Source organism: Seriola dumerili, unplaced genomic scaffold (genome assembly GCF_002260705.1).
Source record: "Seriola dumerili isolate Sdu_G_001 unplaced genomic scaffold, Sdu_1.0 BDQW01000442.1, whole genome shotgun sequence".
Taxonomy (NCBI): Eukaryota; Metazoa; Chordata; class Actinopteri; order Carangiformes; family Carangidae; genus Seriola; species Seriola dumerili.
In genome coordinates, this window is record NW_019174697.1 from 601,513 (window position 1) to 627,982 (window position 26,470).

Here is a 26,470-nt window from a genome sequence, read left to right on the forward strand (position 1 = left end):
AGCGCAGACCTACTACTCAGTCCCAGGTCTGGCAGGCAGGGAGGGGTAGCTGTCTAAAATTTCCAGTGTTGCCTTGTCAAACAAGTGCTTGACTGTTGATCCAAAGATCTTGTGTGTGAGCAAACATAAGGTTGTGTTGTGTGTCAGTGTGTGTGTGTGTGTGTTTGGGTGTCTCTGCATACTCATATTCAGTGCAAACACATTGGGTAAAAATCCCATCTTGACCATGGCCCATCATCTCTGTTGTTTCAACTGAAACAGTTTAATCTACAGAATCGTCTCTCCCTGACCTGTCTTACTACCTCATTTCCTTTGCAGTTGTCTGTTGCACCTCTTCAAAGAGATAAACCGTCAGGCAGACTGACATGCCTTTTGTTTATCCAGCCTGATGGCGGGCCAACTGCTGCCAAGCAGCCCGCTTTACCCACCCACCCCCCACCCCACCCCGCCCCCACACCCAGCGTCAGGTCCTAGCACAGCCCAATGTACTTGAGATTGTTCTGGATGATCACGTCCGTGACAGCGTCGAACACAAACTGGATGTTGCTGGTGTCAGTGGCACAGGTGAAGTGCGAATAGATCTCCTTGGTCTCCTTGTTGCGGTTGAGGTCCTCAAACTGCCGTTGCACATAGACGGCTGCCTCCTCATAGGTGTTCTGACCTTTGTAGTCAGGGAAGCACACTGTCAGAGGAATGCGTTTGATCTTCTCAGCCAACAGGTCCTTCTTGTTGAGGAAGAGGATGAGCGACGTGTTGGTGAACCAGTTGTTGTTGCAGATGGAGTCAAACAGGCGCAAGCTCTCCGCCATACGGCTCTGTAAGAGAAATTAAAAAAAAGAAAGACCATGAGGAAACGATTTCACCGGTAAGAAAAATGTAGCATTAACAACAACCCAAATCAGTCCAATGCATCCCACTATCAGCCCTCATTAACACAAGCAGAATCATATGATTTGGCAAAACCTAAGAGAGATAATTAGACCATGTAAAGTCATGGCATGATTTGAGGATGAAAATGAAGACGAGATAAAAGGAGGTCTAAAGTTTCAGCACGTGTCGTAGATATCCACTTGACTGGCCAAAGGTACAGCTTCTGTTATGTCAACAGAGACTTGAGACTCAGACAGATGAACACCTGCTTTTGAACTCAAATTCTTCTCTGAAACAGCAGATTACTTCTTTTACCAACACTCACGCTCTCCAAGTCCAAAACCGTGAATTGATCGGTCAAGGTAGATGTCAGTCACAATCACTGCATTAAGACTGCAGTGATTGTTTTATATGAAAATGTGAATGGACCAAGTGGAGACAGGGACAAAGACTGGTGACAGACAGGCTGTTTACACTGAGGACACACTGGTCTGACCTTATACAGTTTGTTGTAACAGAATCACTCAGCCACTGGGACTTCTAAAAGCTTACAGAAGGACAATAAGAACAACACTGACTTCTTCCTCTTGGCGCCTCCCTCTGTGCTTTTAGAGTTCATTCAAATCCTTAAAATCGAATTTATTCTTTAAGTTTTTTTCTTGTGCACCATTACTGCTCTGGCGCTATGGTTTCTTCCGCAGCCTTTAACCCCATAAATAAATGTCTAAGCTCTTCCAGACATTGTTGCATTATCATTTCTAGCTGTTAGGACCACATTAGGTGCCACATTTTTTTCCTCCAAAGTTAAGTGGAAATCTAAGATCCATTTCACAACTTCATGATGGAAATCACTACTGTCTGTCATGTGAGACAAATAAGTCAGTTATAAGATACAGGAAGGGGAGAACTCAGACTTGTGACTGGTATCTGCGTTAAACCACAACGTTGACACTCAGCCATAATTAAAATGTAATTATGTTTTCGGTCTGTCCCATTATCGTGAACGTGATGCTTCAGGAACGTCTGGAGGGAATTTCATTACATCAGATTTTGGTGGTCAAAGGTCAAGGTCATTGTGACCTACAAAACATGTTTTCACTCAGAAACTCAGGAATTCTAATTCTGACACAATTTCATACTAATGTCTAATAGGACAAAATGATGAAGTGATGAGATTTTATATCCAAAAGGTCAAAGGTCAACTTCACTGTGACATCATAATGTTTTGCAAAAAAGGTATTCATGCAATTATTGAACTCCATAACTCAGGAACAGTAACAGCAATCACAAGAGTGAGGTGGTAATTTTAGTTGTTTTTATGATTATTTTATCATTTTGCTTTTACATTTGATTCCACTATAAGGCAGAATTTTACAAATATTATTTTCAATAGATTTTTTCATTAATTTTCTAAAAATTGGCTGAATTTTCTTATTTGATTTGCAGAATGGTAAAATGTGCTTGTTTTGGTGCTGAGGAAAAAGTCTGTATGTGTTTGTGTATGTTTGTGTGTGTGTGCATGTGCGTGCTTCCGTATACTATGTGCTCATGTGACATTGAATGTATAAGAGAAAAAGAAAGAAAAAGGAAGAAAGTTGATCTGTTCATGGCAGCTGCTGGCATGTGGCGACTGGCCAGTAGCTTGTGACTGGGAGGTTGTCAGATGGAAGACTGCTGTTTAAAAGGTTACGGAAACAACATGATGCTCTGAGCAAATCACAAGATCTGCAGAGCATGAAAAAAAAAGATGCTGAGGCGAATAGCTAAGGATTAGACAATCATAGTGCAGATTCAAAGTAAACCCTGATTATTCAGTGGTGTAAGTGCACTATTTTTGGATAATGATGAAAAGGCTACAGTTATGAGAAAACCAAAGTTGTAGGTAACCCTTACACACAGCCCCAAAATTGCTTTAACAGTGTCGAATGTAGGTTAAAAAAAACATCACCATTGCCAGCTTTCCAAAAAACACAATGAACTTAAATTGAGGTCTGTTGAACCACAAGTATTGTAAACTATGAACTGGATACTGCATACATTTGTTCCAAAAAATTTTTTTCTTATTATAAAATGAGCAAATTGTTTAAACTAAAATGAGAGACCAGAGGAAGCAGGACATAAATTGAGGTTTTGTTAAAAACAAATTGCGTAAGAGTGCGTTTGCAAAATCTGTTCGACCCCAGTTCTGCACCAACTGGTTAACACTGCTCTTCCTTTATCCATATGTCTTTCTTTTTGCTCCCGCTCTCTCACATGTTGTTACCAGATGAGATTGAAACATAAGCTTTCCTTTCTGTAGAGGAATGTGTCCCCAGGGACTGAGGTTGGTCCCTAAACATTGCACACTGCACAAAGTCATGTCAGACTGTTTGACCTCACTCCTTTTCTTTTCTGGGTGTCAAAACAAGAGCCAAACTGCTCTGGGAACTCTAGTGTCTTCACCTGGCTACTTCAGTGCTTGTACAATGAGAGGTTCTTAATGGGGAGTGGGAGGATGGGGGAGAACGGCACCCAGGGGCACTAAAGCATGCAGACCCCCTTCCTTCACTTCAAACACCCACTGATACGCAGACGTGTGCACACACACACACACACACACACACATAGCCACACACACTGCTTTCCCCCTCACCTCCTCCTGTCAGAGTACTCCAGAGGCGCAGGCCTTAATTAAGCTTAAGTATTAATGAGGAAGTTCATCCCAGTGTCATTGCTTTGTTTCCCATAAATAAAAGTCACCTAAGTGTGCAGCCATCCCATCCTAATTCATTAAGGTTCATTTTAAATGTCACAGCCTTACAAGGACGGGTGCTTTGCACTTATCTACCGAGATGACTTTTTTCTGTCACCATGTTTTTACTGCTGCACCTGAGAGTTACATTATTCAGGTTGCTCCCTTTCTGTTTCCCCTCTCTGTTTAATTACTAAAAATCTCTGTCACTGTGGGCAGTGACACTGCTGGGTTCAAACATAAACACATTACATTTGTACATAACATTATGTTGTGGATAATGTCCAGCTGCCTGTAGCCCTTTGAAGCTGTGTCATCATTTGTTTGTATTGCATAAGAGTCCGAGTATGATGTCGATGATACGATATCAGAGTCTGTCCAGTATAAGCCAGACATAAAATGATGGCAAATATTTGGGTTGCTGTACTATTAGGGATAAAGGGAGAATAGTATGGGGGAGATAACTTAATTCTACATGACACCTGAATAGCTGTAGTAGTAACCTTCGTACTTGAGGTCATCGTAGAGTATTTCAATAACTTTTTAGATAAAATGTATCTGGAAAGCAAACAATAAGCTGTTTCTTTCTACATTGCTGTTGCCTTTTAGAAATGCAATACCCAGATAATACAGGGTAAGCACTGAAACCTGTGAGTAAGCATTGTCTTATGGGGGGGGGGGGGGGGGCATGACATGATCTTTTCATTGTCTTTGAGCAATGCCATTCCATTTCCCGGAAAGCTCTTTTTCAACCATTGTGTCATATGGAGCAAATCAATTGCATGACAGTGATGCCTTTGATAAAGCATTAGCCGGTTAAGATGCTGTGGCAGAGTGTAGAAGAATATTGCTGAATACATTTTGAGACACAGGTCTGACACTTGCCTGTGCGTTTGTGAATAATTGTCGGTGTGATTTAAGAGTCTCTGATCAGGGAAACTGTCCTTTTACATTCAGATCAGTTCATGTGTGGCTTTGCAGTGGTGTGAAAGGAAAAGCACACATGACAAACTTTGACATGAAAACATGTCATGTCTTCTTTCATGTGACACATTTGAAAGTTTAATAAAAAATAATAATTGAAACAATAGAAATAGAGCTGACACTGCAGTCAGTGTCTGTCTTGATGTTTGGCTAACACAAGCTTAAACAACCACTCATATCTAGGCTTTTCATTTTCACCACACACACACACATACACACACACACACACACACACACACACACACACACACACACACACACACACACACACACACACAGAATTCATTGCAGTGCTCAGCCTCAGCTATTGCATATAAACCTGCTCTACACTTTTATAATAACGCACTCACAAACACACAGGCACACAATAGATGCATGCACATATACACCTTATATCCATTCTCTCCAGTGCTGCTGTTTGTTGTACACCCCCCCCCCCCCCCCCCCCCCCTCATCCTCCCTTCCCTAGTCACAGCTCACTGTCAACAGCACAGGATTAGGAGCATTTGACTGGCCTGTTGCTAAGCAACAGTAACCATGGCAACCGATTCATTATGAAGACAGGGATGGGACAGGGAAAATGCATCAGGGAATGGGTAAATGTTGTACTGTAATTATTATGGTGTATTTTCAGTCTTGTGTGAGCTTGGTGCATTGAAACTCAACCGTCGTCGCTCTGGATGGCAGAAGTTTGTTTTCTGCTTGTGTGACATTGTAGAAAGCTTTGAAGGTTAAGATCACTAAGGCGATCACAAAAAGCTCATTATAGAAATGGCACCTTTCCCTCTAATGAGGACACTCAAAGCAACTGAAACAGTTTTTATACATATGCATACTGTTTTTTGGAGACACTGATCAGTGATCATCATAACTAGGCTTACACAAAAAAACTGATGACAGCGGTAAAAATAACTGAATTTTTCAACAAACGGTTTTGCTACTTTTGGCCATGCCATTTAACTTCCATAATCAGTTGTGTTGTGTTGTGTTGTTTTCCGTTAGATAAGACAATTCGTGGAGCCTCTATTCAAACACGCTCATCAACAAGGCATTATGCCACGAGGGTTCAGAGATTTGCCGTACTTGCAACTAAGGCTAAGAAAAAGATGAGTCAGAGGTGCACTTGAACAGAAATTGATGAGTCACCTGTGACTGTGACTTTGTCGCACTAAAGGATTGTTTCATTTCAAAGATTTATTTCACATCCACTGATTAACTGTTTTTCATGCCTGTGGTTATAAAGAATACTTTGGGCTTATTGGCTGAGTTGTGGTTGTTCTAAGGTGAAGAAGGTCATAGGTTTCTTTGTTCATATTGTGTTGACATGGAGACAGGAAGGTCAATGTTTTCATTGAGTCAAAGAGTAAATACTGCTGATGCTGGAGGGAAATTAGCTCCACTGCTAAGGCAGTTAATTAAAGTAACAGCTTGTCTTATCAATGCATGAATTGTAATTATAACACTTTGCTAATTTCATTGCAAAAGACCCATTAATTAGTTATCAATATATACATGGTAGGTTTAAACCAATGCATGTGCACTACTTTTCCTTTGCACTGGTCATGTCTTCACAGCGCCAGCTGTTAGTTGAGTTCAGGTTAGGTTCTTTTGTTTTTGTTGAGTGTTAACCCGAAATTATCTTCCAAATGTTAACAAAAGGATGTAGTTATATATGTATGTGTGTGTAAAAATGTATCGAGTCATCTCGTTTGTACACGCAGATTAAATAGCTGGAAAAAAAAATTCTCAGAAATATCTACACATTTCCTGTGCGATCAATCTGCCTCATGATCTGTTGTTTGTCAGAAGCTTTTTAGCTGTTGTTGATTGTCAGTATCTGCTTTCTGGTTTGAAATATATTCACTTGTTACCTTGTCTTTGCTTGGGATGTTGTCTGCTATTAGAAAAACTATTAGTGTGTTTGAAGCATGTTTAATACCCAGCAGACTGCTTGACCATTTTGACATGGTCATACTGTAGGTTTCTGTAAATATTTTGCAGATATATTTGAAGTATTTTATTTGCAGGTATTGTGTAATGGTTTGTTTATTGTAAAGGGGTGAAATTTGCCTCTTCATTTTATAATCTCTATATTTTTGTATTTTTCTTTAATTTTTTTCTTCTACAGTAGCTTGTCAGTATATTTCTCTCTGTATCTGAATCAGGGTCAGCTTAATGACCCAGTCCTTTAACCATCTTCAGTCGAGGAGGACCTATGCGGCATGCCATGTAAAATAGATATCCAGTACACAGACACAAACACTCCTCTCTTTCTCGCACTGCAGATGTATTGAGCATGTAGAGGCTAGACTATGTGTTAGGTAACAGCTGTTCAGCAGTGTTGTGTCAGCTGACACTGGTTATGGAAGCAGGCAGTTCCAAGATGCAGGAATTCACTTAGGAGCCTTCTGTACATGTTGAAGTACCAACAGCGACAATACAGTACCTGCACTCAGTGCGGTAACATTTAGATTAGGTGTAAAGTGTATATGACATTTAGAATCAATGCTGCAATCATCACAATTGAGGGTGTGGCCAGATGTCCTCTATGGCCTCCATTTGTATGCTAGTACAGCATTCCTTTCATGAATCTGCATTGGGCTTTAGTATAAATGTTCAGCCTATATTATATCACAAATGACAGCAAAATCAATTCAGAGTTTATGTTTCTGTGTAAGTACTTTGTCACTGACTGGTTCAAATCTACAAATTTCAGTATTATTGTGGTGTGAATGCATCAAACTAAATACATCCCCAATGCATTGTGTAATATTCAGTTTAAAATATGTGTGAGTAAATTAACTCTGTAGGTCATACTTTAACAAGCCCTGATACACTTATGCACATTTCTGCCATATGTATGTCTATTTGAACAATGTATGTAGCTATAATAATACTTGTGATAAAATATGAGGAAGAAAATAAGGACATGAAATGGTGTATCTGTTATGAGACCACCTACCAGTTAATGATGTTAGCCTGCTAGTTAGACTTTTGGCTTCACTTTTCAATTCCCCACTAAATGTTAATTTCTCCTACTCTCTGGATTTGATAATAATTTAACCAACCACATTTGTTTTACTGTCCTGAAAGTCATGAATATCGGATTTTACTTTATGTGCTCCTGCCATCAGTATTCTGTTTAATCTGTATTCATTGATTTTTGCATAATATTTCACATTTGGTATTTTCAAACCAATTTGTTGAAACCAAAAGATTTGAGCTCATTACTAATGATACAGTAGCAAATAATATTTGATCATGTTAAGGATGTTAGCATCCACAAATGTAGAACATTTCAAACAATGTGCAGTGAAAAGCGACCATGGAAAAGTTCTTTATCTGAAGGACATCGTTGGTGTTCAGCTTTGCTGATGAGCGTTGTTTTTGGTCTTGCAGTATAGTTGCAATAGCTTGAATATGACTAACATCCTAGCCACATGCATGCAAGAAAACGGTTTGGAAATGCCCGATCATCACTATATTAATTGTGGTATTCTATCTGTTACATGCTCTCATCAATAATTTTGACAAGAACAACTATTGGATGTGGTTCAGTGGTTAGTGCTGTCGCCTCACAGCAAGACAGTTGGACGACAGACTGACAACTTTTTCAGCATGTACCCCACTTATAACTAATTACATGCTGGGATAAGCCCTAACTTCTCACCCTGAATAGATTAAGTGGTTTCTAAAATGCATGAATAATCATTTAAGAGTTTTTTTCATCCTCACACAAGAAAAGTGTATGACCGCATGTGAATAGCACCAATCTTGTAATGAGGGATAACACTATGCATGTGTGCTCATCACACTCCAGCAGTGGCAACAACACACAGGCAATAATAAAAAACCTCAAAACCCATCTAAAAATGTACAAAATGTACCAGGTGGACTGAGAGCTGATGCAGTTAATAAGAAAACCATAACTGGTTATTTGTTAAAGGGTTTCACTTGAATCAGATAAGGCAAAATGTCAGTCTGGATACTAAACATCTTTGCTTCATGTGTTAAACCACATAAATCTGTAAAAACAGGCAATGATTCAACCACAAACCAACCATAGATCAGCTAAATCAGCTAATCAGAATTAGCTAATGTACATGTTCGGTAGGCTTTGCGACAGGACAGCTGCTCCAGTTTCAGGATGTCTTCTTTTCTGGCGCCTATGATCCCTGGCTTTCTTCTTCCTCTCCTATCTTGGAATAATAAAAGTTGTTTTTTTTCGAGTACCTGTGAACTCCCATTGCTACACAGTGCCTTCACAATCTGCTAATTCTCACAGGTACAGCCTCACACTTTATTCTGTGAACTCAATTAACACCATACTGCATTTTTCTCCTCAGACTTTATTTTTAACCTATAAAACTAATTGATTTCATGTTCCAACCTTGCACAATGTACACCCTGTTTTATCCGGGTAACCCATGAATTATCAGGCCAGTTCAGTTACAGAGATGACAAAGTTTCCTGTGTACTCAAGCTATTTCTAGTCAAGACTGTATAAAGACATCAAGGTGAACCTGGATACTTGAACGTCTTCAGGGAAAAAAATGTAATCATGCCCGTGAAGAAAGAGAAAATAGTTGACCCCTCATAGATGACCTTGTCAGAAAAAGGTAAAATACTATCTATTGTTGACCCTCCGTTATCAGAAAAAGCAGTTATACAAGCAATAACTACCTAACTATTCCAAAACACTCAGATAAGAACATGGATATGCTGTGGATAGGAAATTGTTCAAATTCCACAACCGTGAAAAGGAGATAACAAACACTGGCCACTGTCTTCAGTCAGACAGATTTAAAATGATTTTAATTGTAAATGCATTTCACCAGTTTCTACTAAATCAGTCCACTCATGCCCCCAGCCAAAGGACTTTGGATAACGACCATAAAATTTGGCTTTCCTAATTGTTTATTTAATCAAAACTGAATGAACTGTACAGGATCATTTAGGACCAGTGGATAAAGTGGTCATGTTTTCCCTGTGAGGTTATTAGGGAAAGGGAAAGTAGCCTCATTAATTTTGTCGTAAAAACACTTTACTTTAAACACTTACAATAGGAATAAATGATGAAAATAAGAATATGTTGGATATGTGGTAGGGTAGCTGCTCAGCAATGAATACAATTAAATTCCAGTCATCAGTCCATAGTGAATACCAAAAAAATGTTTAGTTTTTCTGGCTTTCTGTGGCCAACCTCCAAATCAGGTCTCTCCACAGAAAAGATCATTCATGCAACTTCATATCCCCCAAATTTTGGTAAACAATTTATTTTTTGCATAGACTTAAAGCTTTACAAAGCTGTATCCGATACCTGTTCAACTCAAAGTCCACTTAGTAGAGTGAACTTTAACACTCATGCATGTTTGTTTACCTACTTAAAATGATAAGCTGTTCAGCAGTTTGGTGGTTTCAGACTCCTTCAGTGAGCTAAAGACTGTGCATTTGCTCCCACCAAGTTGTCTCCATTAGACAGTTGGGTGTCAGTGTGTTGAGCAAGATGCTATCATTTACTCTATAAGGTTTAAAAGAGACTAAAGTAAGCGTAAGAAATTTAAAATGAGAAAGGAAGACATGATGTAGTCAATTGACTGAAATAAAATGTAGGTAATAACTAGCAACTGAAATTCAATGTTTAAACTCTTCTAAGTATTGTTTTAATTGAGAGTAATAATCAAGCAGCACAGTTTGCAAAGATGATTTTGAAAATACCCCGTATTAACCTCAGACAGTCCCTTTTTTCAAAAAATGCAGTCACAAAGAAAAGATAAAAGGAGAAAAAATGTAGTCCCTGTATCAGTGTAGCTAAAGCACGGTTGTTGTATTGTAGATGGGGATGTACAGAGAGGAAATGACACAGCAGAACAGGCTTGTGTTCCCTTTGCTTCTCAGAGCTGTTAAACCATTTGCTAAAATATTACTTGTTTGGCATTGATATCGAAAATCATTGCAGTAAATCAGATAAGTATTATCTGTCTCACACAAGAGATGTATTTGTGTCATTTAAATTATGTAATCCTGTGGTGAGAAATGAATGTTCCACCTCTTCTCACGAATGGTGTAAAAACTTAACATGAGAGAATATTTGTATAATTTGTGCTAAATGGATTGTGAGGGGTTTGTCTCTCCTCAAACAACTATGTTAGTGTGAGTGGCTGCTGCATGCAAGTGTGATTTTGTGTATACATAAGTTCATATGCATACATCTACTGGGAGTGGAAATGTGGGTCCTTTCAAATCAGATTTTTCTTACCGTCTGGTTGTCCTCGTAGAGTTTGAGGTCATAGCCACTTAGCTCGACACAGAAAATGATTGCAGTCACGCCCTCAAAACAGTGGATCCACTTCTTTCTCTCCGAACGCTGTCCACCCACATCTACCATCTTGAAGGTGAGCTCCTTGAAGGTGAACTTGTTCTCCACAATGCCGGTGGTCATGTCGCGGGATCGGAGGATGTCCTCGACAGTAGGGATGTACTCAGGTGCGGAGATGCGGTCCAGGTCATTCAGGTAGTAGGCAGTGTTGTCCTCTAAGTGGTACTCATTGGATCGTTGAAAGCACTCCTGGACCCCTGAGTCAGCCCACAGACGTTTCATGACCCCCAGCAACTCTGGAGTGATCTCCCCTTTGCTCTCAGCCGGCCCTGTGAGGGCAAAGAGCTGCACGGCATCGTAGGCGCGATCAGGATTGTGAAAGTCGATCTTGAGGGTGGTGAGGGCCCGGATAATTCGGGTAAGAGAGTCGATGGCATTGTACAGAATGAGGGGCTTGTACTCCTTGCATGCCTCCAGGTTGAAGCCTCCACTGTGGATGATCTTCATCTGTTTGACGATGGTACTCTTGCCCGAGTTGCTGGTGCCCAGCAACAGTAGTTTGATCTCACGCCGCTGCCGTTGACTCTCTGAGCGCAAGTGGCGGTCGATTCGCCGCGAGCGCCGCGCGGCTTCCTTCTCCTCCGAACTCTGACGGCATCCCATGGTCCTCCACCACGTGGTAAGCACAAAGGAACTCGTGCTGCTGCTTAATGTGAAAGCAAATTATAACGAAGCGGTGACTAAAAGGGAGCTTATGGAAGAGTTGGAGAGGGTTTTCACTAAAGGTAGGAGGTTGCTGGGGAAGAGGCAGACAAAACTTCACAACGGACCAATTTAACACTAGACAGGAGAGCCACCACACAGAGGAGTGACTCAGGAGTATTTCATTCTTCTTGTTCAGGGGCAGTCTGTGAGTCCTGTGTGGGCAGAACCCAGACTTGTGGGATGCCCACACAGCGCCTGGCACTGAGGTTGGACTGCCTGCTGAAGCCAAGGGAGCTGGGGTTCATAGCAGGGGCTCCCCCTGAGGAAAAGCTCTGGAGGAGGGCTGGGGAATGTTCAGTGTATGTCAGTAGAGAGAGTGTTTGGACTTGATGCATGTGAATTGCAAAACCCCCTCACTCTCCTCCCACATGGCTCTTTTGGTGCGTTGCCCTTGTTTGGCTTCTGCAACCATCAACTTCAGTTTGATATTTGGCCTGTTTTGCTCGATCCTCCTGATAAAATCTTTTCTGCTTCTTCTGCGGTGTGATACCTCCCCAAGAACTTAAGGCCTCTGAGTCTGCAAACACATAAAACAGAGAAGAGAAATGAATAGGAAGTTTGAAATCAGATAAGACCAGTTTCATTACTTTGCATCCCATCATTAACCTGTGTTAAAGGAATAGCACAGATAGAGATAAGAAGATTGATACCACTGTCATGTCTATTTGTGTGTGGAGCTGGAGCTAAGAAATAGTTAGCCTTGCTTAGCATAAAGAGCGGAAGCAGGGGGAAAGAGCTAGTATGGCTCTCTCCAAAATTAAAAAGACACAAAACATATCTTGTTTGTTTAAACAATACATAAACAGATATGTAAAAATGAGAATGTTTGGTTTCAGGGGTTTTAGAGGCTTTTAACAAAACCTTTGGAGAAAGCTAGGCTACATGCTTGTCCCTCTCCCTCCAGTCTCTTATGCAAAGTGTGGCTAATCGCCTCTCGGTTTGAGCTCCATGCTTAAAACACAGACGTAACAGTGATATCAATCCTCTTATCTCAATCTTGGAAAGAAAACACATTTCTATTACTGAACTATTAAGTTTCATTAAAACAGCAGAAACAAAAATACTTTACCTTTCTTCAACAAATGGAAATTGATTGTTTGGCGATGAAAGCATAAACAGTCACATGCAGAACCTGCTAATGCATACACTTCCCATTCAACCACTGCCATGCTACCCTTTTCTGTTTACACTACCTCTTCAGATTTCTGCTCCTAACAGCAGTCACACACCCCATCTTGCTCCATCTGCAGTTCTGTGTTACCATAGACTGAGCCAAAGTAGATCTCAGCTGACCACGCCTATCCATTTAACACCACACACACACACACACACACACACACACACACACACACACACACACACACACACACACACACACACACACACACACACACACCCACGCAGAGACTCATTATGTGCACAATCAAGGTCAAACATACGCACAGAAATAGGCGGAGAAAAACAAACTCCACTATTTCAAAGAAAACTGATTTAGGATAAACAAGATAAATGTGTTTCCTTGTGATCAGTCGCATCGCCTGCTATTCAGCTCACTGCCTCTGAATGTCCTCTGTCTGGTCGACATCAGGTGAAATGCTTATTTACTATCACAATGGAAAATAACAGGCTTAAACCAGCAGGTGCCTCTCATTCTTTCATACCGCAGCAAAGCCCCATCTCCTTGCCCAGACATCTGTGTTGTTATCCTTCAGATTCCTTCAGATTCACACTGTGATCAGAAAAAGAATAAGAAATATTCCAGAGAATATTTGGTTTCATTCTGCTCCCGCTTTGATATATCGACTTTTCAGGAGGCAGCACTTTTACTCCAATAAAACAAATATTGAGTGCTAATCATTTTGGGGACATGAAATCGAATAAAATGCTGTCTTATAGTATGTGATAAATTTAAAGCAAAAACCAATCTGGTGCAGAGAATGCCTGTGGGATTCTGTGATAAATAGATGCACATTGAAACAGGCTGCATGCTATTGGCTGAGTAACGAATGTGAAATCATACTGTGGCCTAGTTTTGTTCTTGAAATTATACTCTGCATAGATAGATGGATAGATAGATGGGGAGAGAGAGGGAGAATTAGAGAGAGCATTTCTCAGAGCTCGGTGAGTGAGTGAGGTCCACTCTTCAAAAGACCGAGAGGACAAACAGAGCAGAACAAAGCCATAACAAAGCATCACAACACAAACAGAGTGGAGAGCATTGTTTCCTGGCTTCAGGCACCTGACTACCCTCTCAAAATGGCATAGCCAGCCAAACCGGTTAATGCACATCACTGATTTCGAGAGCCTACGAAACACATTCAAGCTGCGTATGAAGTCTTTTCAATTTGCTATTTCAGAAATATGCAGCACATGCATTTCTTCACTTTTTGAAGTTATACCACTTTAGATAATGGCTAAATAGGAAGTTCGTGCTGGAACTGCAAAATCTGTACATATTATTATCACATTAAATTCATATTAATTATATTCTCCATGCTCTTATGAAGTATAGACGAAAACGTGGTCCATTGCGTACCCTAATAACTAGTGCATAACTCAGCGGGATAAAATGCCATGAACTTTACAAAAATCAACAAAATTAATTTCAAAAGAGCCTACAGGATGAAAACATGCAAAAATTACATAGACTAATTTAAATTTGCAATAGCCCTGAATGTGAGCAACAACAAATAGCATAGTATGTAAAGTCCAACAAAATACCATCTGTATGGCAGGATTTCACATGATGCCTCCAGTGTCATCATCTTTTCTTTCTCACTTTTATCTATCCTCATATATGTCAAACCGTCTTCCAAAAAAGTGGACACCTGTGCCATCACGCAGTCGGCTCCGATACCAAGAAGAGACGTGTCACTTTAAGAGTAAGTGAATGCAGGCAGAGCCATGGGGGCCACGGAGAGAGGCCAACATCTCCATGTATCATGAGGACTGAGGTAATGTGATAGCCCAAGATGAGGCCCAAGATGAGGCCGAGCCTGCCTTTTCCTTCACAGCCTCTGCTGCATGCGGCCTCCATCACTCTCCCAGGTGCTTACCACCTATTATTAATTTACCATGCTGCAAATAATTACAATCATGCCCTTTATTAGAGATGAGTACATGTAGTCACAGTGTGTCTCTGTTGTATAACATTCTCTAATTTCCCTGTTGTGGTTGTTGAGCCCACAAAAACGCTATTAAAATTAGGGTCAATCACATTAGATTGAGTGGTGATTTTAATCTATCAGAGGGTGAATGTTATTGCTCAGACACAAAATTTGTTTTTTGTATATTTTAGAGTGTTACAGTATGTCTACAGATGATAAATCATACAAATGAAGTACCTCTGTGTTTAGATATTGTGTGGATTTTTTTCTAAATTTCTAGCCACTTAACACCGAGGAGATAAAGTGTGAAACTGATTGGGAAGTCAGTTCCCAAGTGTCATAACGATTATATTCAAACAACCACCAAAAACATAACTTTTAAAAGAGGAAATGAAAGCTCAGTTGGCTTTTACACAGTTATCGCCGAACTTAGTGTTTCAGGTCAGTACAGCCATTGTAAAGCATATATAAACCATTCAGTGCCCACTGTACTCATAGCAGCTACTTTGAAGAGCTATACGAGCATGTTTAATCCATGTGTTGATGTGGAATGAATCTCATTGTGCTACTGGAAACACGTGATTTGAATCAAATTAAATTAAACCACCTATGTTGACAAAAGAATGGGGGCAAATGCAGATGATGCTCTGGCACAGTTGAATGTGTAATGATGAGCTTTACCAATGTAGGAAAATCCTGCTTGTGCTCAGGTGTGTCGGAGATGAGGAAGAACAAATGCGGAAAGTGTTATTTTTATGAATGGAAAGCAAAAGTGTGCAATGTTCAAAGAAGGGTGAAAGGCACAGGTGTGCTTTTAGTCACCTTGTGATGGTTTATGAATGAGGTGTGCAGGTGTGTTTGTCAGCGCTGTGGTCAGCAGGCTTGCATTTCAAGAGGTATCGAATGAGGCGCTCCGGGGAGAATAAACCTGACGTTACACAGGCAGCAGGAAGAACACTGCACCTCACAACATCTGCCAGTCAGTCATAAATAAGTGTTGTCTTCAACGGGGGACCAGCAAGCAATCATGTTTCCCATCTATAAACCACTTAACCAGCACCCATTTACATCAAAACTAACTTAAGCCAAAAAAATAGCCCATTCATCACAGATAAGCAGGCCAAGGACTTTTGAGCAGCAACCTGGAGACTCACCTGTTTTGGGAAAGTGAGTGGAAAACACTGCTCATTAGGATTATACCGAGAGACACATGTATGGCCGATTTAACTGTGACTATTCAGACCAATATGGTACTAGGGAAACGTGACTCTTTGATGACTGCACTGTAATTCATATCCATAGAACCAGTGGGTTGACAGGCCCATTGAACTCTGTGTGTCACAATCATTCGTGCATCTGGGCCGGAGGAAAGGCTGCAGGGACGGGGACCTGCCTACATGGGCCATCATCCGTCCTATTGGACGACAGAAAGTTTTCAAACAGCCTTGTAATAAACATATTATTATAAATACTAACAGAAAGTGCAATGTTATCTCTGTCATACTGATGGATGTTGGCGGTACTTGAAGTAGCATTCCTCCCCCCAGCAAACTAACATACAGTACATGCACACAGAGAATATAACAGCTCACATGCCTTACGATCAGCTGCACAATGCTTATGCTTTCTTCTACCACAGGCTGCTGTTTCAGTGGCTGGAAGGTTACTTCCTGATTCTGACTAGCTTTCCCCTGGCTGCCTGACAAAAAGAGGTTACTGAAAGACTTAGGGCTGTCTGGTCAGTGTCCATATACAGTGTTAGAGTCTTACTGGAATCTAGCAGAGTGATTTTGACAATAATATCTGAAACCCCAGGAGTGAAACAGTAGCTAATCCCCAGATCTGTACTAAGTCCTGCTATTGTGTCAAGATTAAGCAGTTAGAGTGAAACTGTGATCAAACCTCTGGGCTGTATCATAGATTTATGAGCTCTGTGGTGGCTGTCAAAACCAAGCCATATGTAATTTTTTCACTTCTGTATTAACAGTGTTTGTTTTCACAATTGTATGAAAGCTTTTAATGCTTTGGATGAAATACAAACTGTGCTGTGATAGACAAAGAGGTGTATAGACATCAACAGATAAAAATATGCTGAAGTGAAAAAGAAAAAAAAAAAAAAAAAAACACAGCCGTGTAAGACTCCTGGGACAGAGAGTCGGCCAGCCGAGCAGAGAAGGCCTCTAAGCGAGACTGCTGGAGAGACGTTATTAATTTATGTGATGCCACACAGGCAGTGAATAAGCAATGCATTAGTGAGAAAATCTGAGGTGATCAATAGGTGCGCTGTCCTCAGCTACTGTTGTCTTCAACAGCTTGTACTGCCACCACAAGGTCACAGATAAGACTATTTGGTACAGACAGAAGTCAGAAAATGCATTTGACCAGCAGTTGATGATCTAGTTTAAAGGAAAAAAAGAGGAATACATGGAAAGCTGTAATTCTCAAATGAAGGCATATATAACAGAAAATCTGGTAAACGGATGTTCAGGCCGACTAATCCTCTTTCACATAGACATAATTGTTGGCATTTTTTCCACCCAGGGCAGTGATTTGAAATGTGCCAGAGAGGAACAGGCGGACTGTTGATTTACATCATGATCAAATAAAATCAAATAAAATAAAATGCACTGAAGTGGATCTGCGCATATGAATGAGGCTGTTGACCCTATAAGAGGAGGTCAGCTTTGTGCAGATCATTTGGAGCTGTGTTGATGATAATAGGCTACAGTGGAGCATTGGCACTGCACACCTGCTGAAGGTTGAGTGAAATTTCCATGGATGTTAGCTTTTCTTTGAAAGGGCTGAGAAATTCAAACTGTGGTAATGACATTGTTGACAGTCGAAACACCAGCTATGAGAATCTGATCTGCCACTGTAAGAACTGTAAACAGAAGAACAGCACTCCTTTTGAAAGAGCAGTGTGCCACCTACACAAAAAAAAATCACTAAATAATTGCTGTGAGAGGGTAAAACAGTTTATATGATATATACAGTACATTGTCGGTGCTTGGTTGGTCATTGACAAAGTAATCTTGAGGCTGTAATCACTGGAGGTTTTTAAATATTTAATCAGGAGCAGACATGTTCTAGCAGCCCCTGCCTTTTCAATAGAGCTCTGTATAGGTAAATATTCCCATAAGTTCCAGTTTTCAATTTGCACATTTTGAAAGAAATCAGAGTACAAAAGTATTCTTTATTACTTTGTGAACAAATCAAATTAATATTGGATTCACATACATACAATTTTATAGCTTGCTTAAACTGAAACAATTTATTTTTCCAGATAAACAGGATGTCAATATAATTAGATTAAATTCTAGTAAAAAAAACAATAAGCCATCTTTCATAAAGGGGGGCTCAGGTGGGGTCAGTTAACATCAAGCAAAAACAAAAAGTACAACCTTACATGGGTTAATGTAAAAGGACAAGCCTTTTATTACGAAGAAATATTGGATTTTATCTTTATTTTAAAGAAAAATTCAATTTTGGATTGAAGACATGAGGTTTCAATCTTTGCAGTACTATGCTAAACACAACATCTTTGTGGTTGACGGGTTACACATGACTCAAATCAAGTATTTAAAGCTCAAACTCACTTTTAGCTACTTCTGGCTTGAGATGTCCGGAGTATTTTTGAGTGAGCGAGACACCCATGAAGGAAATAGGTCGGAAAAATACTGGATAATAATACTGTTTTTTGTGGACACATTGTCCTTATGCTTAAATCTATGATATGCTTAGTGTGTATTATAGGTTTTAATAACTTATTAATAGAAATGCCATATTTAAAGTTTCTGATATTCTCTTAGACTACAGTATATGTACATCTGAGGACATTATATTAGCAACGCAACAAAGTGCCGCCTCAAATTTGACCATAGATTTGAATCAACACTCCTCTTACAACTTGACAAAGGAAGGATTGATTGCAGGGTTATTGTATTGGATTGCACTAAGTATAAGTAAACCTTATAAGCTGATGACTCACTGTATTTTGATTGGTTGTCAGCAGATTGTTATGAAGATTGTAAATAGAAGGAAAATTAATTTGAGGGGAAATATTATATGAACCCTGCTGAAAAATACTCAAATACTCATAAAATGTGCTGCGTCAACTTGAGATGCCTGTGTAATATTTCAACCTGGGTGTAGCAGCTTCTTGAATGGCTGCAGCTACAATCCAGAATAAACAGAACATAAAAAAAGAACAAAACAAAACATAATAATAAGTTATATTGAAGTGTAAGGTGGGATCTTTAAATCTAAAATAAGAAAATGATATTAAAAATGGGCCTAGTGAAAAAAGCAAATGTAAGCAAATGACAGCATAACTGACAAATTAGCTAGGAGCAATACAAACTGTTACATAACCCAATCTAATAAGAGAGTTCGCTATTTAATCATACTCTCTTATTTGTGTGCTCTCGTTTATCCTAACTGCGTTCTGTTTAGGCCTACTGCCTCAGAGTAGAGCTGAGAGGAATCTTAAAACAGTTTTGCTACTGCCACTGGAAAGTAGAACTGGAGATGTTACCGGTCTGGCACAGTTTCCAGGAATTCTTACATCGAGCAGCGAATACTGTACATGATAGGAGTTTCTGATAAGATGGAGCTTGCTACTTTCAGCGATTATACTCTTAATCTGAAAATCCTTTCACCACCCTGAACAGGGAACCGTAAATACATTTTTTTTTAAAAGGGGCTGCTGTTATTGAACTGCTTCCAATATCCCTGATGTTTTTTTTCCACATCATATCATATTTACTGCATGATGCTCACTAAGAACGACTGGGTAATGACATTTTGAACTGATTAGAAAACAAAGCAAGCAAAGATAGATGTTTTGTTCCAGTTTAGGAGGCCAGAGATAGAAACTGAGAGTGACTTGAATTGACAGTCGTCTCTTTACTGCAATCAGTATTGAGCCGTATGTAAAGTGAAGCAGTACATGCAAGGCAGAAATCCAGCCCCGCAAATCAGATCATGATTACAAGAGAGATTTCCGATTTGCCAAAGCACAAAAGGAAGATTTAAATTATAGGTGTGTGATGTGAAGGGCGAAACACTGAGTGTTTTTTGTGTGTAATTCATACACTGGATATGCTGTAACTACTGTATAATGTTGTGGAATCTGGGACAAAAAGCAGTCAATTTCATGCTTCTAGCAGCAGAATGATAGATCAATGTCACCCCAGTGCCAGTTACTAACACAGATCCTGTAGATAACACTGTGTCATGTGACGCTTCTGAAAAGTATGCTGTGTGTGTTGTTGCAAGTAATAACCAAAATGCATGCTTTGTAGTGCATATCTCAGTAGAAAGGAATAAAACCAAGTATTCCAACCTAGAAGGCCTGCTTCTGTGTGATGAGTCAGAGCTTTGTGGTCGCGCCAGCCTGCATCAGAATCATATGAGATATAGGTCGCAGGCAGAGTGATCTGCTGCACCATTCAACAGTTTGCACCGCTTTATGCAAGATCAACCACATGATCCTAAAAGAGCTGTGTAGAAATGCTGGAGAAGCCTTAATTTTCCTCTAATAAACCAGTCCATATTCCAACATGAAATTCAGTCTCCTTGTATCTGATCTGTTCCTGGGAATAGATTCAACTATAGAGCAGAAATTGAACCAGCAGTCGGCCTTGTCATTCAGGTCGGAAAAGGATAGCTAGTTAAACACATCTATGCAGTGAGGACACATTTAAATGGGCTGTCAGAGAGTCTCAAGAATGAGCCTGTCAGCAACCGTGTCTCTGGGATTTCTCTACAAGAAGACTCCTGGGGGGGAGGCGTCTGAGAGCCTCTAATGGCAGATAGCACCTTTGCCTCAAAATTAAATGCCAGCTGACATTGTATCTAATGGATTACCCGCGATGCCTGTCACAATTTATAATGTCATTATGGACTTAAACAATCAGAGGGTTGTTTGCACTTAGAAAATGGCTGTGAAACTCCTAAACCCAGTTGTTAATGTATAAATACTTAAACCTGTATCAGCCAATACTTTTGATATGAATCACTATGTGTACTGTAAAATGGCCACTTGTAGTGTTGAAATCACAGAGAATTATCAGCCTTCTCTTCAGCTCTACAGCGCTTTTTAGTGAAATGTTAATAATTTTGGTTCTTCAGCCTCTACATTTACTGTATGGTTGAGGCTCAGCTGCTCCTATCGCCGCTCGCAGACAGCAACTAAATCCAATAAAAACTGTTAAACCGAATTTTCTGTCATTCCCCTTCTACAAGTTCTTCATGTAATACAATGTTCAAACCTAGCTATCCCTGTCTCTTAATTTAACTCTCACAATTGTTTGTTCAACATTTTGTGTTTTCACTTCCTGGCATGCCGTCCTGAATGCGGACTTCAGAGACAGATGCCTGTATACTGCGCACATGTGAGGACACTACTCATTCATTATGGAAAACAATGATGGGCAGTGTTCTCCTTTCTACTCCCCCCAAAACAGTGGGCTGTTTAGAGGGTGGAGTTGGGGTGGGTGGGGGGAGTTGAAGCCTCTGTATGCTAGATGCTTTTTCGTGATAATGCTCTGTTTAACGTTCCTGATCTCGATGGCTGTGTTCCCCCTTCTCCAATCCAGCGGGTCACACTGAGTCACAAGGCCAACCAGCAATGACAATGGCATGTTTGTGCACAGGCTGAGCTATGGGTAGGCTGTGTGATGTGAAGGGATAAGATGGCACAAGGTGGACACTACAGTCTCGTGTGTCTGTGTGTGTGTGTTTGTGTGTGTGTGTGTATGCATGTGTGAGCTGGTGTACATGCAAAACACGTGTGCATCCAGACAAGTTTTTCTGCTTTTAGAGAGAATTTCTCTCACTAGTGTATTATGCAGATCAAGACTCTTCAGGTTAGTGCAATAAACATTTTAATCTACATTCAAAAAAACTCACTCCAACATAATATTAATTTGGGTCATGACTGACAAGAGAAACGCTTCATGCAACTAGAGGAAATTGTGGTTAACGGACACTTTCAGGCTTCTACAACCCACAGACATTATCTGCAGTTATTGATTTGATAACTGGAACAGGAAAAGGAAAATATGTCATACTGCAGCTGATGCAACAATATAACAGCCATTAACCCAACCGATCAGCAATATAAACTACATGCTGTGTGGACAATAATCAGTGGAAATGAATAATAAAGACTAAAGTATCTGACATATTGCTTAGGGATAGTTGCTCATGCAGAGGCTTAGCAAGATTTACAGCAAATGATGAAATCTTCTACAAAACTAAATCTATCTCTTAATCAAATTATATATAATCTTGTTGTATTGCTAAGACCCCAACATAAAACAGTGGTACCACTGTTTTACTGTATATATTCATGATGAATGTGTCGAAAGGGAAGAGATTTTAGAGAAATGAGATATGAGAAAATGTCACCTGTTCAAACAGGGAAAGGCAATTATACTGCATGTTAAACACTGGGAATCAGACCTGACTTCTCTACAAGACCACACTAGCACAAACACTATCATATTCTATTATTTATTGTTAAAACACACCACCAACTTCACTCTACTTCCAGGTGTTTTTATGGAAACACAGCGCTGCACACCTTCATCAAAACAGGCTAACATGTTTTTGGCTGTATCCCATAATGCCTATGTGAGTATCACAGAATGCAATACATACTACATGTAGAGACCAACATCCCTTACCAGTGGGTAGTAGGCCATAGCACTCCCTCAACTACCTCCCCCACCCCACCCCACCACCACCACCACCACCACCACCACCATCATCCTCCCTCTCCACCACCTCCTTGTTGTCATATGACCGCTGTTATGTGTGTGCAGTGGAACACAAAGTTGCTCTGTTAGTCCCCTCTGCTCTGCCCTCTCAGATTTGAGTGCTGGAAGTAAGGCCCTCTCACTCATGGGCCTTAGGCAAACAGACAGGCCCCTGTATGTGACTACCAGCAAAGATTAGAAAGGAGGGCAAAGAGAAAGATAGGGATGAATTGAGCTGATGTTGTTTTATGTAACACCCAAAGATAACTTAATCCGTACTCATTCACAGAGCCCCGCCCTAAGATTTTGTTCGATTCAGCTGACAGCCGTCCTCGCTGACGCTTTTGAGTTAACTGTTGTTAAGTAATTTATTAGTCCTCTCTGCATCAGCGCCTGTCTAGAACAAATGGCTGCCAAAAACTGTCTTACAGCCGTTTGTGTGGAGATGACACTTTGTCCCAGTACCTGGCGAGGATTAAAGACCCAAAACAAACACAAGTGCTGAGCCAGCTGAATCAGAGCAATGCCCAGTCTTAACAGACACAGTGACAAAGCAGCTGATGGACTTTAGGGTGACATATTTCCTCTGTGGCTTTATAGAATATTTTATTGCAGCTGCACAATGTTAAAGATAAATTTTCATGTTAAGAATTAGGTGATAATGCTGCTTATTTATTTCCCAGAAATAAATGACATCTTCGATCAGTCGTTTTATTAAGTAGGCGGCCGAGGGAACAAGGCTACACTACAGTGGCCTCCTCCTGCAAGAGCTGTTACCTCAACAGCCACTGTCACTTTAAAACCAAGTCTGTCCCTGCTGTCCCCTGCCATTATGTCACCCAGTAGAGTGGATGTAGCAAGTAACAAAAGAGGTGGAAGGAGGTCAACTCAGCATAGGTTTTGTCACACTATTGCTCTGGTTTTTATATGCATAAATGTTACTTGAATGAGAGCACACTGCATACTACCAAACATTAGCTGTTGGAAGAGGGTTTATGTGATGCCTGTTTCACTGATTTAAGGTTGGGTTTTGTGCATTTGGCTTCACAAAACCACTTAATCAAAATCAAAGCAATCTTATGTGTATGTTCAAACGCTCTCTACAAGGGTACGATGACATTTCTTCAGTGTGTGCACATGTAGATGTTTGTGTGTGAAACTTGGTGAAGGCCCCTTATGTAAGCATGTGATTAACCTTTATATTTCACTCTGGAACCTCATCGTCCATCATTTTAAAACCAAGGTCATCAGTGACCTCTGACATTTTTGGACCTATTGCAGAGGAAAACTGAAAATTTTACAGTTTAAATGAAAAGATGAATCAGATGTAAGTGCAGCTTGCGGGGATGAATTAGAGCTTCTGTCACTGTGGATGTGACCTTACTTTGTCTTCTAATGGTTATCAAGCAGTGACTGAGACTGTGGTATAGTTGCCACTGAGAGGAGAACAGAATCACAACTAGACAAAAACCATCAAAGACACTCTGAATTGTGGATGCAAAACACAGATGGTCTTGTCTGCAAAATGTTGTTTGCATGCAAATTTAGTGCTGTGTGTCTGATGCTGGCTGTGATAATATAGGCCACAGTTGGTTTTTCTTCCAGTAACTGACATTATATAATGAAACCAATATTACATTGACTGTACTAACACCAGTACATTTAGGTTTATCAGTTTAGAGTGTAATACATGTATCAATCAAATGAATTAATATCTATGTATTTTTCGGGAAGGAAAAATACATAGATATTAATTCATTTGATTGATATGACAGTGGTCATTTTAAGATATGAAACTGATCAGAAAGAAATAAAACATGATATACCGTATGTATGTGAAGTGGTGCAAAAGCTGCTTTATCTTAATTCCAAAATGTAAAGCAATTTCTTGAGTAGGAAGAGCACATTCAACATGAAGCTACCCACAAAGGCTTATCCCATTCTGTCAGCTAAATATTCCTTTGAGTTTCTCACTAACGCCAATGGAGCGACATTACAGAGGGTTCAACAGAAGTAGCAATCTAATATTCCTGATATTTTCTGGTATCAGTGGGTGCTCAAGAGATAAAGGCAAGGAGGAATTCATCCACCATCTTTGCCTTGATTCACAGATGTCTGAGGGTCTCGGTGTGAGCAGCTGCCGGTGGAACTACCACAGACACATCCAGCATTCTTTCTGTGTCACATGCTCAGAAAATCGCTGTCTTTCCACCACCGTGAAATTATCACGGTCTTTCCCTCCTCTCTTTCATCCAATCTGTTCCAAATCTTCTCTTTCCTTCTTCTTCTCTCTTGCTCTCTGCTGCATCAACCTCCGCCCCTCTGCCCCATCTGCCTCCCTACTGTTAAACCCCCCAGCCCCTCGACCCCTCCCTGCACTGGTTCTCTCGCTCTCTCTCTCAAGCATGTAACACAAACACACATACAGTACACACAAATACACATGCTCTCCTGATGCTACACAACCCATCCCAACCCCCACTGAGAAAAAAAATTGACAACGCTCTGTTAAAAATATGAAAGATTGTTGAGGCAGAAAATGTCACAATTCATCCTTTTGCCTGCTGAGTAATGACCACACTCTGCTCTCTCCCTCTTCCCCCCTCTCACTGTTAAGACATACATTCATAAACAGACACAAACAGCTGGACACAAACAATCCAAACAAACCCCAGCTCCAGATGATTAATCAATGTCGATGTAAATTTCCTCCTGTAGAGCAGCAGACAGCAAAGCTCCACTGGCAAATCCCACAACGTTCCTGTGCCGCTGTCGGGCCACAATTTGCCCGCTTATCCCAGTGCCTGCAGAGCCAGGCTCTGTGGGATTTGTACACCTCCCACTGCACATTCACATTCAGTGTCTCGTAAAGCCAGTTGTAAGTACTGAACACCTGATCGTGTGTGATGGCGCTTTTACGCTCTCATTTCCCCTCTTTCTATTTCATAGATTATGGACAGAGCAAAGAGACATTCATGCAAACACACACACACACACACACGCACGCACGCACGCACGCACGCACACACACACACACACACACACACACACACATCTTTGATGCATCCGCTACTTGTCCTACATACATTAATTACATGGACTAAGCACTGCATTCACATAAAAGCATTCTATAAGAATCAAGGATGCTCTGGGGAGATGATGAGTCAAATTGCAAGCAAAAGATAGCAGCGTCCGTTGGCACAGAGCTAGCAGGGTGGAGGAGGGGACTGGACAGGCTGCCTGCCTTGGTGCCATCTCTGAACATCACCTTCCTCATTTTATCAGGAAAACACTCTCGCCTGCCACAGGATCGCTATAATGAACCAGCATCTCACTCCTCCTGTGTGTCCAAAGCAGGCCAGCCTTGCAGTGATTACAGAAAAAAAAAAGAAAAAGCTGTGTGAGAGTAGTCAGGCTTACCGTGTTCACAAGCCAGCATCCATTTACAAAGGATACTGCAGACAAGCCCTTGCAGGGAGAGAAAGGCTGTGTGCAGTCCACCTTTAGTCCTGCTGCTTCATCTTCATATCTTCCTCATATTCAGAGTCTCACACACACACATACACACACATGTACATCTCTCTCTCTCTCTCTCTTTCAGCGCCCCTCTTTCTCTGTCTTATTAACGTCTGTGTTCTATATCCTCTCTTGTTTGCTCCAAGGCAGTTGAGACACTGCAGCGATGGGGGTGGAGGGCGTGTATATATGTGTGCGTGTGTTTGAGTGTGTCAGAGACAGAGAGGCAGAGAGAGGGAGTGCAGGACAGAGATGGAGGGAGGAGTCAGCAGGGATAGAGAGCGAAGGGGGAAATGGTCAGGATTAAATCATGAGCGTAACAGAGAGAGGGAGAGAGAGAGAGAGAGAGAAAACAGGCTTTGATGGGGTAGCTACATCATCCAGCGTATCTTTATTTCATACAATAATGATAAAA

The 26,470-nt window shown here is 40.7% G+C and overlaps 1 protein-coding gene across 1 annotated transcript; it reads right to left on the reverse strand.

Annotated features, from left to right (window-relative positions):
* Positions 1-462: 462 nt before the first annotated feature.
* gnaz (G protein subunit alpha z) lies at positions 463-26,217 on the reverse strand. Its single transcript, XM_022762113.1, has 3 exons — positions 25,960-26,217; positions 10,845-12,186; positions 463-815 (listed from the first exon to the last, which is right to left on the reverse strand). The coding sequence occupies exons 2-3, from the start codon at positions 11,565-11,567 to the stop codon at positions 471-473; spliced, it is 1,068 nt and encodes a 355-aa protein (XP_022617834.1). The 5' UTR covers positions 11,568-12,186; positions 25,960-26,217; the 3' UTR covers positions 463-470.
* Positions 26,218-26,470: the final 253 nt, after the last annotated feature.

Excerpts from the sequence above, each read along its gene's own strand:
- gnaz (XM_022762113.1), bottom strand. The coding sequence starts at position 11,567 with ATGGGATGCCGTCAGAGTTCGGAGGAGAAGGAAGCCGCGCGGCGCTCG. Across the intron at positions 816-10,844 it reads TCTACGAGGACAACCAGACG|AGCCGTATGGCGGAGAGCTT; the intron begins GTAAGAAAAATC and ends TTTCTCTTACAG.